The sequence below is a fragment of the Molossus molossus genome, unplaced genomic scaffold (assembly GCF_014108415.1).
Source record: "Molossus molossus isolate mMolMol1 unplaced genomic scaffold, mMolMol1.p scaffold_m16_p_14, whole genome shotgun sequence".
NCBI lineage: Eukaryota > Metazoa > Chordata > Mammalia > Chiroptera > Molossidae > Molossus > Molossus molossus.
This window is the reverse complement of record NW_023425349.1, coordinates 57,437,125-57,454,995: the sequence shown is the minus strand read 5'-3', so window position 1 is coordinate 57,454,995 and position 17,871 is coordinate 57,437,125. Positions and strand designations below refer to the sequence as shown.

General features: G+C 38.3%; 1 protein-coding gene across 1 annotated transcript in view; it reads left to right on the top strand.

The window, feature by feature from the left end:
- ERMP1 (endoplasmic reticulum metallopeptidase 1) overlaps positions 1–17,856 on the top strand; it is a 48,402-nt gene extending 30,546 nt beyond the window's left edge. Inside the window, exons 9-15 of the mRNA XM_036260355.1 lie at positions 1,591–1,765; positions 2,173–2,363; positions 6,040–6,192; positions 8,922–9,124; positions 9,681–9,796; positions 16,965–17,128; positions 17,247–17,856. Coding sequence (XP_036116248.1) covers positions 1,591–1,765; positions 2,173–2,363; positions 6,040–6,192; positions 8,922–9,124; positions 9,681–9,796; positions 16,965–17,128; positions 17,247–17,411 — 1,167 coding nt within the window. The 3' untranslated portion in view covers positions 17,412–17,856. The remainder of the gene's footprint in view (positions 1–1,590; positions 1,766–2,172; positions 2,364–6,039; positions 6,193–8,921; positions 9,125–9,680; positions 9,797–16,964; positions 17,129–17,246) is intronic.
- The last annotated feature ends 15 nt before the right edge of the window (positions 17,857–17,871 follow it).

Below are 17,871 nucleotides of genomic sequence, written 5' to 3'. Positions count from 1 at the left end.
GATCCCGGCCCTGGTTGGGGTGTGTGGGAGGCAACCAGTTGATGTGTCTCTTTCACATCGATGTTTCTCTCTCTCCTCCAACCTCTCTTCTCCTCCCTCCCTCCCTTCCTTCCTTCTATTCTCTCTAAAAAGTCAATGGAAAGATATCCTTGGGTGAAGTTTAACAAAACAAAACAAAAAATGTGTTCAGTTCATGTGGCAACTTTCTTCAGAAGAACTCAAGCTGCTGCATAGTAATACTCAGATTTTAAAGCTCAAATAATATTGATCACATTTTTTATTTGAAAGCACCAGGAATTCAGGACAGGGCAGAATTGCACTACAACAGTAATTTTTGACCTTTTTAAAATTTATTTCAATGCACACATAAACTAGTTACTGAAATTCTGCAGCACACCCCAAAATATATGTTTAGCCTATATGATAAAAAAATCAGTATAATTTTGATTCATTCACATTGGATGGCTGTTGTGTTGGCTGTTATCATTTTTTTTAAAAATGTCTTTATTGATTTTTTTTTGAGAGAGAGGAAGGGAGAGAGAGAAACACTGATGTTAGAGAGATACATTGCTTGGCTGCCTCCTGCACGCCACCCACTGGGGATGGAGCCAGCAACCCCGGCATGTGTCCTGATCAGGTATGGAACTGGAACCTCTCAGTCCATGGGATGACACTCTATACACTGAGCCACACCGGCCGGGCATCATTTTTTTATTTGAAAATCTAAGGGGAAAGAGGTCAGTGCCCCTGACTAAATAGTCAGGTATTATGTTTTCAAAATTCTTGTGGCACACCTTTTGAAAACTGCTACACTACAAGACCAGATGGAGATAGAAAAGACTCAGTAATCAAGCAAAATCTCAGATGGCCATTCGCTTAAAAGGTGCTGCAGTTTTCCAGGCGTGTTGTTGGTTGCCCTGCAGCAGCTTATACAGTCATCCTTTAGTGCCTCTGGGGGATTGGTTTCCAGACATCCATGGTATAGTATTTCACACAACCTAAGCACATTCTCCCTTATACTTTAAGTAATCTCCACTTTACTTATAATGCCTAATATGATGTAGATAGTTGTTACATTGTTTAGGTAATAATGACAAGGAAAAAAATCAATGCACGTCAGCAACAATGTAACATTTAAAGAAATATTTTCGATCTGTTGGTTGAATCCATCTGGTGCAGTACCCACAGATAAGGAGGGTTGACTGTACTGTCCTTCATAGGTCATTTCTCTAGGTGGCTTGAAATTCTTTGCAGGTTGTATAAGTAGGAAAGTTTACAGAGGTGAATGTTTTTAGGAAACTTCTTTTTCTATTTTATAACATTTCCAAAGTTTACTTATAGCCCAGTGGAGGAAAAGCACAGATTATATACAAGTAATAATGTTTTTCTCCCCCATCTTGTTAAGTGTCCCTTTCCTGTGCAGCATTTTGAATGTATTCATAATAGGAGGTAGCTTTGTCTAATCTAAAGGAGAGACCCTACTTAAAGCAAAATGTGTAGCTTCTCTGAGCAGTGGAAATTATATTACAATAGGTTATCTTTACAAATGGCCTATGAATGAAACTGCTTGTGTATTTTTCTTTCTTTCAGAATGCCAGTGACCAGTATCTGGGAGAAGTGTTTTTTGACATCTCGCTGTTTGTGCATTGTGGTTCCCTTACAGCTTTCACTTACCGAGGATTTTGCTCTGCGTTTATCAGTGCTGTCTGGGTGGCGTTTCCGTTGCTCACAAAGCTTTGCGTGCACAAGGACTTTAAGCGGCATGGTAGGGTATTTTTGGTTTTAATGCAAATGGAAAAATACCTTAAAATATGTAAGATAAGGCTTCCAGGGATTATTTCTTTTTTTGTTCTTTTTGGGAAGGTTTTCTAAACTGTTGAATTAAAAAAAACTTTTTAGATCATGCAGATTTTTACCTCATACCTTATACCTGATCCCATTTTCACATTTATGAACACATGCTGATATATTACTTAATGTATTTTGTTCAATTCTTATTTGTACTCTAGCCTCTGAGTAAAAGTGTTTATCTCACTAGATAACATGTACCAAAAGGGCAAGAATCACATGTAACCTAATTTCTGATAGGTGCCAATGAACACCAGTACTATAAAAATCTACATCTCACTCTTGAATTTCAGAGATATGTGGTTTCTGTCTCTCTCTCCCTAGGTGCCCGAGGAAACTTTATTGCCTTTTACCTTCTGGGGATGTTTATTCCATATCTTTATGCCTTGTACCTCATCTGGGCGGTGTTTGAGATGTTTACCCCCATCCTTGGGAGGAGTGGTTCAGAAATCCCACCTGATGTTGTGCTGGCTTCCATTCTGGCTGGTTGTACAATGATTCTCTCCTCTTATTTTGTAAGGAAAAATTTGCTTTTTAATTATCTTCTTTATTTTTTATATAGATGTCTGATGCATTTAGCCATATCATTCTATGAAATAGTGTTGCTTATAATTTATTGAGAAATTCTTAAACAAAAGAAATAGTAAATGACTATGCATACTGTGGGTTTGGTATGGTAAGAAAATGTAGAATGGGCTTTTTGTTATTATTTTTGCCCCCTCACCCTCCCAAATCCTCTGATTATACCTCTTTTCAAAGTACCTGAATGTGAATTTGCAGAATGCTTACTAAGTGAGAATTGGTAGAGATTGCTTGGTGGTGAGTTTTTAGAATAATTCCTAATAGTGTGTTTTGAACTTACTAATTAGAGGCCAGTGATAATAAATACATAGTAGTTTTATTAGTGCTATTAGAGCTAGTGAAGGAAGACTAATTCTGATGAGGCTTTTCCATTATGAGACTACTTGACTTCTACAGCACAGCCAAATTCATTGAGTCTGTCTTATTAAGTGATGTACGCTTACGACATCTAAAATGCCTTTATTTAGCAAGTAACTAAAGAATATCACAGGCTTGTCATTTTGCTTTATCAGTGTTCTGCCCTCAGAGAGTCCTACTTTTTTTTTATCCTCACCTGAGGACATTTTTGCATTTTATCTTCAGATAGAGTGGGAGGGAGAGAGAGAGATAAACATCGATGTGAAAGGGACACATCGAGTGGCTGCCACCCACACGACCCCAACCAGGGCTGGGGACAAGCTGCAACCGAGGTACATGCCCTTAGTGGGAACTGAACCCGGGACTCTCTGGTCCGCAGGCTGATGCTCTAACCGCTGAGCAAAACCAGCCAGGGTGAGAGAGTCCTACTTTTGCCACCCCCGTTTCTCTTCCCTGGGACTCTCCAGAGGGAAGAAAAGACATGATGCAGAGTTGACAACCAGACCCATGGGTAGGAGCAGGGTCCAAGCAGAGTTCTGCTCTCGGCATGGTGCAGACACTCTCTAGCACTCGGGGCGCTGGCCTGGCCACTTTAGGGGAGGCAGGTCTCTGTTGTGTGGCCCTTTTCATTGGAATTCTTTTTTTTTTTTTTTTTTTTTTTTTTAATCCTCGAGGACATTTTTCCATTTTTTGTTCAGATAGAGCAGGAGGGAGAGAGAGAGAGAAACATCGATGTGAAGGGACACTTCGAGTGGTTGCCACCCGCACGACCAACCAGAGCCGGGGACAAACTGCAACCGAGGTACATGCCCTTAGCGGGAACCGAACCCGGGTCTCTGTACCGCAGGCCGACGCTCCAACCGCTGAGCCAAACCGGCCAGGGCCATTGGAATTCTTAAGAACAAGAAGTACTTACTGAATACCCATAGGCACACTCTGAAATTTGAGGCTAGGGGACCAAATAGCAAGAGTAGTAGTGACTTGATTATGGTTCTTTCCTCCATGGAGATGATAGTGAGCTTTTTCATATTGATACAGTAAAGGGCATCTTGTGTGGAGGATGTTAGGATCTAGAGACAACCAATCAGAATACCATATGTATGACCAGCATTATCCATACAAGTCCCTTAAGTAGCAGCCAATAAATAGCTGTATATGCAGCGGCATAAACAGTGCTGTAGAGTAATTCCTATGCACACTATTGTTTGAGGTCAGTTGTACTAGTCCTAAAAGAAATCTGAGCCAGTTCCAGCCATTTCACCTTTAATATAATGATTAAATCCTTACTGGTATTTGCAGAGATGGATGGGAAAATCCTAAAACATTCCTTGTTCCCTTTAAGATTTACTTATTTTGGTTTTAATATTAAGCCTTTATATCCTCTGTACATGTTACTAGATAGGTTTGCTGTTGTGAGGAGTAAAGGTGGTGGAATATTGTCATATGTAGATTAGTTTCTAATCTAGAGTCAGCTAAATTATGAACTGGACTCCCCAGAGTATTTAAGTCATAGTCAATTAATGGGCATTTCAGTTTTGTTCCACATGGAAGAATTCAAAATGAACTCTGAAAACTTCACTGTGGAAATTGAAAATTACCCCAAAGTATGGAATCTTGGAAACCATAAGAAAGAGGATTAAAATATATTATTTTTTAAATTATATTTTATTAGGAAAGCTTTTATTAAGAGTGCCTCTTGGAATACTTTAAAACCTCATATTTTCATTATGTGAAATAGCTCTGCAGCTCTTTGATGCAGTGGGTTATCCTCGTTATTTTCTTATGCGTCGCAAAGTTAAAGACAGTGACTTATTAATAGAATGAGCTCATTCTCTTTGGGTAATGGAGAATTGAAACACAATGCGTATTTCAGAAAGCTTTTCTTTTAATCCAGGAGTAGGGAACGTCTAGCCCTCGGACCATTTAAGGCCCACAAAATCAATACCAGCTAACATCACACACCTCACCAGATTAGCCTGACCAAATACAGCAGGCTAATTTTTAAGTTGATAATTTTGTATGGCCCTTGAATGATGTTATAAATATCCATATGACTCTTGGCAGAAAAAAGGTTCCCAACCCATTTTAGTTCTTGGGGATTTATTAAATATATTTACTAGCAAGCAGTTAAATTCTTGTCAAGTGATCAGTTAACAAGTTTCTTGGGGGTTATCCTGTGCTAGAACACATGGTTATGGGGGGGTAGCAAATTGTGTTTTGCCAACTCACTGCTTTGAATCCTTGGGAACTTATTTCTATGCCCAGTGTGAAAACAAGTTTTTTACCCATGACTAGTATTGTTTTGCTGGAGATTATACTGGATGGGATATTGTTATACTATAGATATAAAATTCTTTAACTTTATGTAGTAAGGTGTATAGTAGGCTATGAATATTTGCTTAATATTTTCATCTCAAAAATATTTTCATATTTATGTTTGTTTCTACTTATGGACCCTAGAGGATGGGTGATAAGGGGAGAAGACAAAAGGGGGAGCTGAGATTAGATCATGGCTCTCACAGTGGTTCCTTCAGAACCTGGGGATCTGAGTCATGTGTCACCTACAACTTTTAATTCAGTGATTTCCTTACAGTTAGTAAGCACGTTTTCTGGTTGCTGCCTTCAGATCGAGACACTCTTCCTGCCCAAGTCTGGTAAACCCAGCACTGAGGGTGTGACAGGACGACTCCACAGGGCAGTTTTTCCTCATTTACAGGGGCACAGGCAAAGTCCTGAAAGTTAATCTAAATGGAATCTAACACCTCAGCACAATATGAAAGCATTATGAGTGAAATTTGAGTTTTATTGAAATTAGGCCATCTATGCTTAAAAGCTTGCCTTTTTCTTTAATAAAAGCCTGTGATATTTTGGTAGTTAAGTAGTCTACCGTGTGGTGTTAACAGCACATTGATAGAATAGGAAATAAAATGAGGTCATGGTTTGACTGGTGATGGACCTACTTCCTCTAGTCTCTTTGCCCGCTGAGCAGAGACACTGTTTCAGTTTCCTTCTCCCTGTTGCTGTCTGGCTGCCTGTAGAAAAGGCACCACCATGGCAGTTGGGGACATTTCTTATTTAGCTAGGTTCTGACTTGTGATGGAAATCCCTTACAATTAATGCCTTGTTATGGGTGTTGCAGTATATTAGCATATGCTGATAACTTTTCTTCATTATCTGTCACATCATACCCATCACAAAATAAAGTCAAAGCCACGTTTCTGCCAGTGGTAATTTTTCTATTTTATGTTTTAGATTAACTTCATCTACCTTGCCAAAAGCACAAAGAAAACCATGCTGACTTTAACCTTGGTATGTACAGTTACATTCCTGCTTGTTTGCAGTGGGACGTTTTTCCCGTACAGCTCCAACCCTGCCAGTCCGAAGCCAAAGAGAGTGTTTCTTCAGGTAAGAGCAGTTTTGCGTGAGGTATTTGAAATTCTGGAGAGGAAAGCCTTGTGTGTTTTGAGCTTCACTAGTCAACAGGAAAACCACCTGACATTTCTTCTGTTGACCTATTTAGTTGTACGTGACTGTTCTGTGTAAGACAGTGAGGAAAAGACTGACCATCAGGAGGCATTCTTACCAGCTAGACATTTCCCAAGAGACCAAATTGGAAATATCTGCTTGTTGTATTTATGACTGTTCAAATTGTGAAAATGCACCCAACTTGGAAAAATGAGCAAATATGTATCATGGGTTAATGATATCTTAGGGTACATTTTATATGCTCAAAGTAATATGTGACCATGAAAATATAATAATTTAGAAAGGGTTTAATAAAATGAAATTTAGAATTTTCTTAGATTTCAGGTTTTTCTGTAAACTTCTTAGAGCCGGTACTATCAGTAGGAAAAAGACTATTGCCTTATTTCAAGTCACCTTCTCTGGCAGAGGTCATGGAGAGGCCCAACAGAAAAGCCAAGAGTCACAACCTAGATAATTATTCAAGGACTTGTATAAATAATAATATTTGAACTTAAATATCAGAGAGGAGATTTTGAAAAACAGCCAACTTGTTCCTTGTGTATATACTGGAGTATGTCCAACATAGAGATACATTTTAAAAAATATATATATTTTTTATTGATTTTTTACAGAGAGGATAAGGGCAAGAGAGAGAGAGAGAAACATCGATTGGCTGCCTCCTGCTCGCCCTCTACTGGGGATCAAGCAACTTTGGCATGTGCCCTGGCTGGGACCTCTCAGTCCATGGACCCATGTTCAATCCACTGAGCTGCACCAGTGGTCATAGTGATACATTTTATGTGACAGTATACAGTTTGCACAACCCTTGGTGAAGAACAGCTGATTTTTAGGAGATTTAATGTTTTCCATGACATGCTAATTTTGAAAAAAAATTTTTTTAAATTATAGTTAACATACAATATTTTGTTTCCGGTGTACAATATAATGTCTTTCTAACTTTTATAGTTAATTAAATCAGTAATATTTAGGAAAAGCCAGGTTTTTTTGTTTGTTTGGTTTGGTTTTTTTTTTTTTTTTTTTTAAAACTCCTGTACTGGTTGGATTTGAGATTTGCTTCTTCCTCAGTGCCAGAGTTGGTGAACTTGCCCTGGAAAGGGCCAGATAGTAAATATTTTAGGATCTTCCAGCCATGGTGGTCTCTGTTGCAGCTGCTGTTTTCACAAGTGAAAGCAGCCACAGAAAGTACCTAAGAAAATGAGTATGGCTATGTTCCAGTAAAGCTTTATCTATAAAAATAATAGAGCCCTAGTGGGTGTTGCTCAATGGTTAGAGCGTTGGCCTGCACACTGAAGGATCTTGGGTTTGCCCCGAGCACTGAAGGACCTTGGGTTAGATTCCCAGTCAAGTGCACGTACCTGGGTTGCAGGTCCAATCCCTGGCCCCTGGTCAGGGCATGTTTGGGAGGCAACCAATCAATGTGTCTCTCACATCCACATTTCTCCCGCTCTCCACCCCTCCCCCCACTCTCTCTCCTCCCTTCCTCTACTCTAAAATTCAGTGGAAAAAATATCCTTGGGTGAGGATTAACAACAAAAAAAATGGTAGTGCACCATTTGGCTTGTAGGCTATAGTTACTGACCCGTCCTGGCAATCCTTTTTCTTTCCCATGATATTCTTTAGGCTGCTTTCTGTTGGTAATAAAGCTATTCCAGATGGAAGAGGGTGCCCCTCCCTAAAATTGTTAGGCACAAGTCTGATTAACAAGTCATATCGGTGAGCTGTAATTCCTGTTTTTCTCTGCACATGAATTAGCCTCATGTATCACTGAAAGGGAAAGGTGTGTGTGTACACTATTTGTTTTAAGCCCTCATCTAAAACGAGTTCTAGTGTCCATGGTTTTCAAAACTTTTATATGAAATTCAAATATATAAATGTATTTGTAAGAAAAAGTAAGACAAAAAACCAAAATATATTTGTAAGAAATAATAAAACAATCCATCTTTGAGTTTAAAAGAAAAAACATTAACAGTACCTAAGAAAACCCAAGCATCCCTTCTTGATCCAACTCTTTCCCCGCCTCTCCCTCTCCCCAGCCCCCCAAAAAGTACTCACCCAACATCTTGAAGGTTGGAGTTAATCATTACCTTACTTTTCTTTATTTTACCACATATGTATAAAGCCCTAAAACAACAACATATAGTTTTGCATGTATTTGAATTTCTTACATATAAAGCCATCCCATAAATATTCTTTTTCCCAAGAGCATGTGAGAATCTTCTATGTTGACTTGTGTCAATATAGTGCATTATTTTTCCTTGCTGAACAGATTTCTGTTGTAGGATGACTCCCCAGTTTGTCTGCTCATTCTACTGTTAATGGACATTTGGGTTGTTTCCAGTTTTTGCTGTGATGTGCAATGTTGAATCAACACTCTTGTACCTTGCAAAAGTTTCTCTAAGGTACATATTTAGGAGTGGAATTGCTAGCTTGAAGGGTATGTGCATGTTAGCTTTATTAGGTAATGCTAAATAGTTTCCTGAGGGGATTGTGCAGTACACGCTCCCTCCAGTGGTATGAGGGTCCCTGGCGCTCCACTGCCACCTGATTTCTTGGTATTGTCAGATTTACTAATTTTTGTTAGTCTGCAGTGGGGATTGTGGGTGAAGGAGTTGAAACAGTAGTTTTCTCATTAGTCTTGTTCTTTTCAGCATATGACAAGAACATTTCATGACTTGGATGGAAAAGTAGTTAAACGGGACTCTGGAATATGGATCAATGGGTTTGATTACACCGGAATGTCTCACATCACACCTCACATTCCGGAGATCAATGACACCATCCGAGCTCACTGTGAGGAGAAAGCACCCCTCTGTGGTTTCCCGTGGTACCTTCCAGTGCACTTTCTGATCAGGTCGGTTCACTACTCTCCTACTGCAGTTGGGGGTTAGTTTGTTCTCACGTCCTATCACTGTATCAGCACTTCATTATTTGAACTGGTTAACACAGAAGTCAAGTGCTGTTTACACTTTTTTTTTTTCTATCACTGCAAAAGTTCTATTTCTTTAGTGGGATGAAGCACTAAGAAGTGTAATTTTGCTTTTTCCAAATTTAGAAAGTCTTTCCTCTGGAAATCTCAATAGTTAGAAAGGATTGCCCTCTTAACTGATCTAATAGATAGTATCAAGTGTCAAGTGTGAACTGTTTCATTTCTGGGAAATTTTATTATTTGACAGTGAAGGATTAGATGAGAAGAAATAGTTTTGGGTAATGGAATCAAGGTTGTCACCTATGATTCTTTATTCTTAACTTTGGGAAAGTTTTATTCTGCAATAACCTGGGATTTAGAGGTATTGACATTATTATATCCACCAGAGTTTATTTTCATGCCTTAAAATGTGTTTCATATATTCTTAACACAAGCATCCTAAATATTTGCAATACTGAATATTGAATTCCTTTCCAAATAGGAAAAACTGGTATCTTCCTGCTCCAGAAGTTTCTCCAAGAGAACCTGTTAATTTCAGACTTATATCCAAAGAACAGACACCGTGGGATTCTATAAAGTTGACCTTTGAAGCATCAGGTAAGTCATATGACAGTTTTTTCTTCTTGCTTTCGGTTCTTAAACTTTTATTTTATTTTTAAATGTTTTTATTGATTTCTTTAGAGAGAGAGTGGAGGGAGAGAGAGAGAGAAACATCAATATGAGAGAGAGACATCCATCGGCTGCCACCAGCACGCCCCCTACTGGGGATCGAGCCTGCAGCCTGGGCATGTGCCCTGACTGGGAATCAAACGGGGACCTCTCAGTCCATGGGACAACAACTCTCAATCCACTGAGCCACACCAGCCAGGCCAGTTCTTAAATTTTTAAATAAGCATGAATGTTTTCACCTCAAATTTATAATACTGACCACTAGCTTAGTGTTTCTGAAAGCAATTGCTGCTGATTATGATTTCTTAAAGAAAATTTAATAGACTTTATATTTAGAACAGTTTTAGGTTTACTGAAAAAATTGAGCAGGAAGTAGAATTCCCACATCTCCCTCCCCCTTTGTGCCCCCCCCTCCCCCAGTTAGCTTCCTCTATTATTAACATCTTGCATTAGTGTGGTACATTTGTTATAAATGATGAACCAATATTGACACATTATTATTAACTACAGCCCTTGATTTACATTAAGGTTCAGTTCACTCGTTGTGTTGTCCAGTTCTGTGGGTTTTGACATGTAGCCACCATCACAATATCATACAGAATAGGCTCTCTGCCCTAAAACCTCTATGCTCCACTTCCTCCCTACTCCCCTTGGAGGCCACTGACCTTTTCACTGTCTCTGTTGTTTTGCCTTTTCCAGAATATCATACAGTTGGGAATCATATAGGAGTGTAGCCTTTTTAGATTGTCTTCTTTCATTTAGTAATATGCATTTTAGGTTCCTTCATGTTTTAATGGCTTGATAGCTCTTTTATTTTTTTCTTTATTGATTTGAGAGAGAGAATAAGGGAGAGAGGGAGAGAGAGAGAGAAACATTGATGAGAGAGAATATCAATTGGCTGCCTCCTGCATGCTCCCCACTGGGGATCGGGCCCACAACCTGGGCATGTGCCCTGACCTGGAATCGAACCAGCAATCTCTTGGTGCATGGGTAGACGCTCAACCACTGAGCCACACCAGCTGGGTTGTAGCTCATTTTTTAAAATTTTTTTATTGCCAAATAACATTATGAATGTACTACAGTTTATCATTCACCTACTGAAGAACATGGTTGCTTCCAGTTTTTGACAATTAGGAATAAAGCCACTGTAAACATTTGTGTGCAGACTTTTGTATAGACTTCTGTATGGTTTTCATCTTATGTGGACAAATACCTAGGACACGACTGCTGGATGGTATGGTAACCCTGTGTTTTCCTTCGTAAGAAACTGCCAACCTGTCTTCCAGAGTGGCTGTACCGTTTTGCTTTCCTACCAGCAGTGAAGGAGAGTTCCTGTTGCTCTGCGTTCTCAACAGCTTTTAGTGCTGTTAGTGTTTTAGATTTTAGCCATTATGGCATCTCATTGTTTTAATCTGCAGTTCTCTAATGATGTATGATGCTTAGCATCTTTTCATATGCCATCTGTATATCTTCTTTGGTGAGGTGTCTGTTCTGGTCTTTTGTCTATTTATTAATTGGGTTGGGGTTGTTTTTTTTCTTATTGTTGAGATTTAAGAGTTCTTTTGTACATAAGGATATAGATCCTTTATCAGATAAGTGCTTTGCAAGTATTTTCTTGTAGTCTGGCTTCTTGTTCTTTTCATTCTTTTAATGTTTTTCACAGAGCATACATTTTTAAATTTATTGCTTTCGGTATTGTATTTAAAAATCAGTGCCAGCCCTGGCTGGTTTGGCTCAGCGGTTAGAGAGTCGGCCCGTGGACCAAAGGGTTTCAAGTTTGATTCCTGGTCAAGGGCATATACCTGGGCTGCAAGTTTGATCCCCAGCCCCCGTCGAGGTCATGCGGGAGGCAACCAATCGACGTGTCTCTCTCACATAGATGTGTCTCTCCCTTCCTCTGCTCCATTCTGTCTAAAAATGGAAAAATATTTTTGGGTGAGGATTAACAACAAAAAAGTGATCTTTTTAAAAGCCTAATTTATATATAGTGAAATGTACAGATCTGATATAGTTCCATTAGTTTTCATAAAGGCATACATGTACCCATGTAATGCTTATCAAGACATAAAACATTTCTATCACCCCAGAAAGTTCCCTTACACACATTTCCATTCAGTCTTCCTGACCCTAAGTAGCAACCACTCTTCTGATTTCCACATTCACAGATCGTTTGCCCATTCTTGAACTTCATAGCAATGGAATCATACCATATGTAACATTCTGGGTCTGGGTCATCCAGCATAATGTTTTTGAGATGGGCTGTGTTGTTTCTGAGCATCATCAGTATTTTGTTCCTTTTTATGCTGTCATATTCGGTGTATGGATAGACCATAATTTATCATTCTCCTGTTGATGGGCTCCTGGGTAGTGTCCAGTGTGGGGCTAATGTGAATAAAGCTGTTGTGAACATTCTTGTACAAGGCTTTACAGGAATGTGTATTTTCAGTTCTCTTGGAAAATATCTAGGAGTGGAATTGTTGGGTTCAGAGGGTAGACTTACGTTTAACTTTATAACTATTTTATTTTTTCACTCCCTAGTATATCAAAGTTCCAGTTGCTCCATTCTCACAAATATTTAATGCTGTTGTTTGTATTTTTCATTTCTAGTGGGTGTTTAGTAGTACCTCTTGCATTTCTGTAATAGTGACATGTAATACTTTTCCAAGTGCTTATTGGCTATTCATATATCTTGCTTTGTTCATGTCTTTTTCCCTTTTAAAAGGCTAGGTGGACGTGGGCACAGGGGCGTGGGGAATGGGGACAGAAAGAGACTGCTTGGGGAGATGGGCACACGATGCAGTGTGCAGATGATATTTTATTGAGTTGTACCCTTAAAACCTGTATGATTTTGTGAACCAGTGTCACCACAACAAATTCAATTAAAAAAGACTAATAGAGGCAGAATATTAATAAAAAGTAAATAAAAATAAAAATTGGGCTTATGGACTTGTAGGAGTTTATATGTTCCAGGAGAAAACCCTTTATCAAGTATATGTTATCAAGATTTTCTCACCCATTCATTTTCTTAATGGTATCTTTTGATTTGTAGAAGTTTTAAATTTTTATGAAGTCCAGTTTATCAGGTTTATATGACCTCTCCAAAAATTCTTGCCTACCTAGAGGTCACAAAGATAGATTGTTATATTTTCTTTTAGAATTTTTATAGCTTTGGCCTTTATGTTTAGGCCTATAATCCATCTTGAATTAATTTTTGGGTATGATATGAGGCCAGAGGTCAAGGTTCTGTTTGGTAGTTAATGGGAATTAAATGCCTTAGCTGACACTTTTGAAGGTGAATACTTTTATTCTCTAGGGTTTTAAAATTTAACTAGAAATAAATTTATTTTGCACTTATTGGTTTTCTTGTTCATGCTAATAAGTATTTCTAATTTTATTTAATCACCAGCCTGTAAAAAGGAAGCACAAAAAATATCCAAACCTTTATACTTTATGTACAATTTGGAGAATTCCATTAAAATGCAAATTCCTGGCAGGCAAGTTGCACATCTACCGCCCTGTGTTTTGTGATTACACGTCAAGAAATCAGAAAAAAAAAAATTGACTGTATATGTGTAGGTCTATCTGTGCACTAGTTACCACACTTTAAATTATAGAAGCTTATAGATTAGTGATTGTGACAGTTAAGATCCTTTGTAGTTTTTGTCTTTCAGGGTTTGTTTTTCCTTATGAACTTTAGTATTAACTCTAATGGTAAATGTACTAATTGGTATTTGAAGGAATATAGTAATACTCATTTATAAATTAAGGAGAACTGACATTATAAAGTTGAGTCTCCTTATCTGTGAACTTGGAATGTCCTTTCATTTGTTCAAACCTACTTTTGTGTCTCTCAAGAGTATTATAAAACTTTTCCTATGGAGGTTTTGTTGCTATTTTAATTGAAGTTTTCTCTACCAGTATATGTTTTAACTGGTTATAATTAGTATGTATGAAGGCAATTGACTTCTGTATGTCAGTTTTTTATCTTGCTACCTCACTGAATCTTTTATTTTTTGAGTTAATCTTGATACTGTAGGGTTCTCCAGGTTTACCAGGAATTGCCAAACTTTAAAGGGCCAGATAGTAAATATTTTAGACTTTTCCATATGTCTCTGTTGCAGATTCATTTTTTAAACAACCACTCTTTAAAAGCATATAAACCACTCTAGTGTGGCTGGGTGGTTCAGGGTTCAGTTGGTTGGAGCGTTGTCCTGTACACCAAAAAGGTTGCAGGCTCAATCCTGGTCAGGGCATGTACGGGACACAACTGCTTGATGTTTCTCTCCCACAACAAGGTTTCTCTCTCTCCCTCTCACTCTCAGATCAATAAAAAATATCCTCAGGTAAGAATTGAAAATAATAGATTAATAAATAGAACTAGATAAAAACATATAAACCTTTCTTAGCCTGAGAGTTATATAAAAATAGGCCTGAGGTATAGCTTGCTGGCCACGGCATACCATCTGCAAATGTAGTTTTATTTCTTCTTTACCAATTCTTATGCTTCTGATTGATTTGTATAAATGGCTACTACTTCTAGCATAGTGTAGAACAGTTGTTGAGATAGCAGTCTTGTCTTGTTCTTGATATCAGTACAGAGGTCTCTAGTGTTTTCCCATTATGTAAGACACTAGCCTTAGGACTAAGGTAGATTATTTTTTGTCATGTTAATTAAGCATTCATCAGTTTTTCTTTATTGAATTTTTTAAAAAAAAATTTGTGAGAGGATCTTTCAGCCTTTTATAAAGATAATCATAATTTTTTCTTCCTTAGATATTTTAGTATGATATATTCAATCAGGTCATGGCCTGTTATTTTCTTAATGTGATCTTGGATGTTTGTTTATAAATTTTGCATCAGTGCTCATGAATGATACTGGCCTGTGTGTGTGTTTTATATGCTCTCAGATTTAAGCATCAGTGTTATGTATTATAAATGTAAGAACATCATAAATGTTATACATCATGAAAATGGTTGGGTAAGTTTTCCTTAATTTTCAATGCTTTGGGACAGTTTATGAAGCACTGGAACTGTCTGGTTGAAAAGTTGGCTTGTATTTCTCTGAAACCATCCGGGCCTGGTGTGTCTTTTTTATGGGGTAACTTCTTAAAAATAACTTTTTCTAGGGTATTTGGTCTGCTTAAGCTTTATAGATGTGTTCAGTTTTGGTCACCTATATTTTCTTAGAAAAGTATCCTTTTTACCTGTGTTTTAAAAGTTATTGGTATAGAGGTCTGCAAAGTAGTCACATGTGATTTATAGACTTCTGTTTAATTTTTATTTCTCTTTGCATGCTTGTTTGTTGCTTCACTCCCCACCCCCAGCCCCTCTTTCTTAATCAAGTTAGCTAGTGATTGTCTTGTTAAGACTTCATTGTTTAAGGTGGGTCTGATTTGTTCTATTCTCCATTTTATTGATTTCTGCTTTTATCTGTATTTCCTAACTTGTGCATTCTTTTTACTTTGTCCTTTTTTACTTCTCATTTTATTCTTTTATTTGTACTGCAAACAGTGTTTATTGCTATGGGTTTTCCTCTTATCACTGCTTTACCCATATCCAATAGTTTCTGAGTTTCTGGCATGTGTAGTATTTTTGTCATTTAAAAAAATTCCATAATTATTGTTTCTATTGCCTCTCTTACCCATGAGTCTTTTAAATAGAAGACCTTTAATTTTAAGTAGACAGCTGTTTTGATAGTTTCAAGTTTTATTGACTTATGATCAGTTATTTACTTTATTCTTTAGTGACCTAATATTTTATTTTTTATTAAGCCTCAGTGTTTTATTTATTTATTTATTTATTTTTACATTTATCTTGAGACAGAATGGGAGGGAGGGAGAGAGAGAAAAAAAAGAGAGAGAGAAACAGACATTGACTGGTTGCCACCTACACGACCCTAACCGGGGCTGGGGACGAACCACAACTGAGCTACATGTCCTTGGCTGGAATTGAACCCTGGCCTCTTTGGTCTACGGGCCGACGCTCTAACCACTAAGCCAAACTGGCCAGCGCTAATATTTTATTTTTATGAATGTTTTATGCCCACTTGAGATGATATATTCTGTATTATCAGCATTTAAAGTTTGATACAGCCCTGGCCGGTTTGGCTCAGCGGTTAGAGCGTTGGCCTGCGGTCCGGAGAGACCCAGGTTCGGTTCCCGCTAAGGGCACGTACCTCGGTTGCAGTTTGTCCCCGGCCCTGGTTGGGTTGTGCGGGTGGTGTGTCCCTTTCACGTCGATGTTTCTCTCTCTCTCTCTCCCTCTCCTTTCCTCTCTGACAAACAATAAGGAAAAATTTTTTTGAAACATTGTGTCCACTTGCCTGAAATACCTTTGTTCATACCTTTATTTTTACCCTTTCTGAATCTTACATTAAGTTTGTTCCTTGAATATAGTATGATTAGGTCTGGCTTTGTAAGCTAAGTCAAAATCTTTTTTCTTTTAGTGGCTGAGTTACATCTATTGACATGTTATGACTAATGCTTTCAGCCTTTATCAGTGTTTTATTCCTTTTTCTGTGATGTTTTCTTTGCTCTTTAAAAAATGTTTTCTGGCACTTAAAGTTTATATTTTTTGTTTTGATCACTTATTATTTAACCTTTCACTATCTGTGTTGGTTAGTGTGCTACTGAGACTTCCGTTTCCCTCATGTTTGTTACACGCAGCACTTGTACATTAGTCTTCCATCCTCACACACCTCAATATTTGTCTTAGTAATATATCTGGATATATTAAAATCCTCAGCCTCAGTTATTTTGCTCTAGTTCTTTTTTTTTTTTTTTTTTAATCCTCATCCGAGGACATTTTTCCATTTTTTGTACAGACAGAGTGGGAGGGAGAGAGAGAGAGGGAAACAGCCAAGACGTGAACCCAGGTTTTCTCACTGTATGTGCTTTTCTGTTGCACCTCATTCCTTACCCTTGTTGACATACGCCGACAACCCAAACTGGCAAACCTCCATTTGGTTCGCAATGAGTGTTTTTAAAGTGACAAAAGGCATAAACTTGTATCATTTCAAGTGATGGCTTAACTGCTTTTCTTGTTGATGCTTTTTAAAAGATAGTTATAACTGACGTTTCTTCCTCTTATGTTACAGGACCAAGCCATATGTCATTGTATGTTCGAACCCACAAAGGGTCAACACTTTCTCAGTGGTCTCTTGGCAATGGTACCCCCGTCGCAAGTAAAGGAGGGGACTATTTTGTATTTTACTCCCATGGACTCCAAGCCTCTGCGTGGCAGTTCTGGATAGAAGTACAGGTGGGGATTTCCCAGCACTGCTGGCATACTGATTGGGTTCCCAGGTGGCATTTGGCAAGTATCGAATACTTGGGATCGTATTCTGCCTTCACAGAGCTAAACTAATTTTCTCTGCCAGGTCTTGGAAGAACAGCCTGAGGGAGTAGTCACTCTGGCCATTGCTGCCCACTATCTTTCTGGGGAAGACAAGAGATCCTCCCAGCTGGATGCTCTGAAGGAGAAGTTCCCAGATTGGACATTTCCTTCCGCCTGGGTGTGCACCTACAATCTTTATGTGTTTTAATCCTGTGAATGCTCTCTAAGTAAATTCCCAGTGGGATACGTCGGGTGACATGGCTTGTCCTTATGCTACATGGATATTTGTAATGTAAGTCAATGAATTTTAGTGAGCAAATGTCCAAAGATCTTTGTGGGCTAACACTCTTCAGGGCCAAGCACTATAGTGGTTATGCTGTGGGGTAACATAGTCTTTTCAACACTTGAAAATGTCGCTTTCTGGCACTTAAGCACATGTGGGTACTGCCACTACACTCACGTCATTTTATATGACCTAAGGACAAAAGCCAACACACCACTTCAACATTTGTCCCCTGAGGGTTATGAAAGACGTTGAAAGTACTACAATACCATTGTTAATGACACAGATGACATTTCCAATTAAAACCCAAGACCCTTTGTTGTGCGGTGGATGGTGGGTAAATCGTCAGTTGCTGGAGTGAGGATTCCCCTTGAGTCTGTGTCAT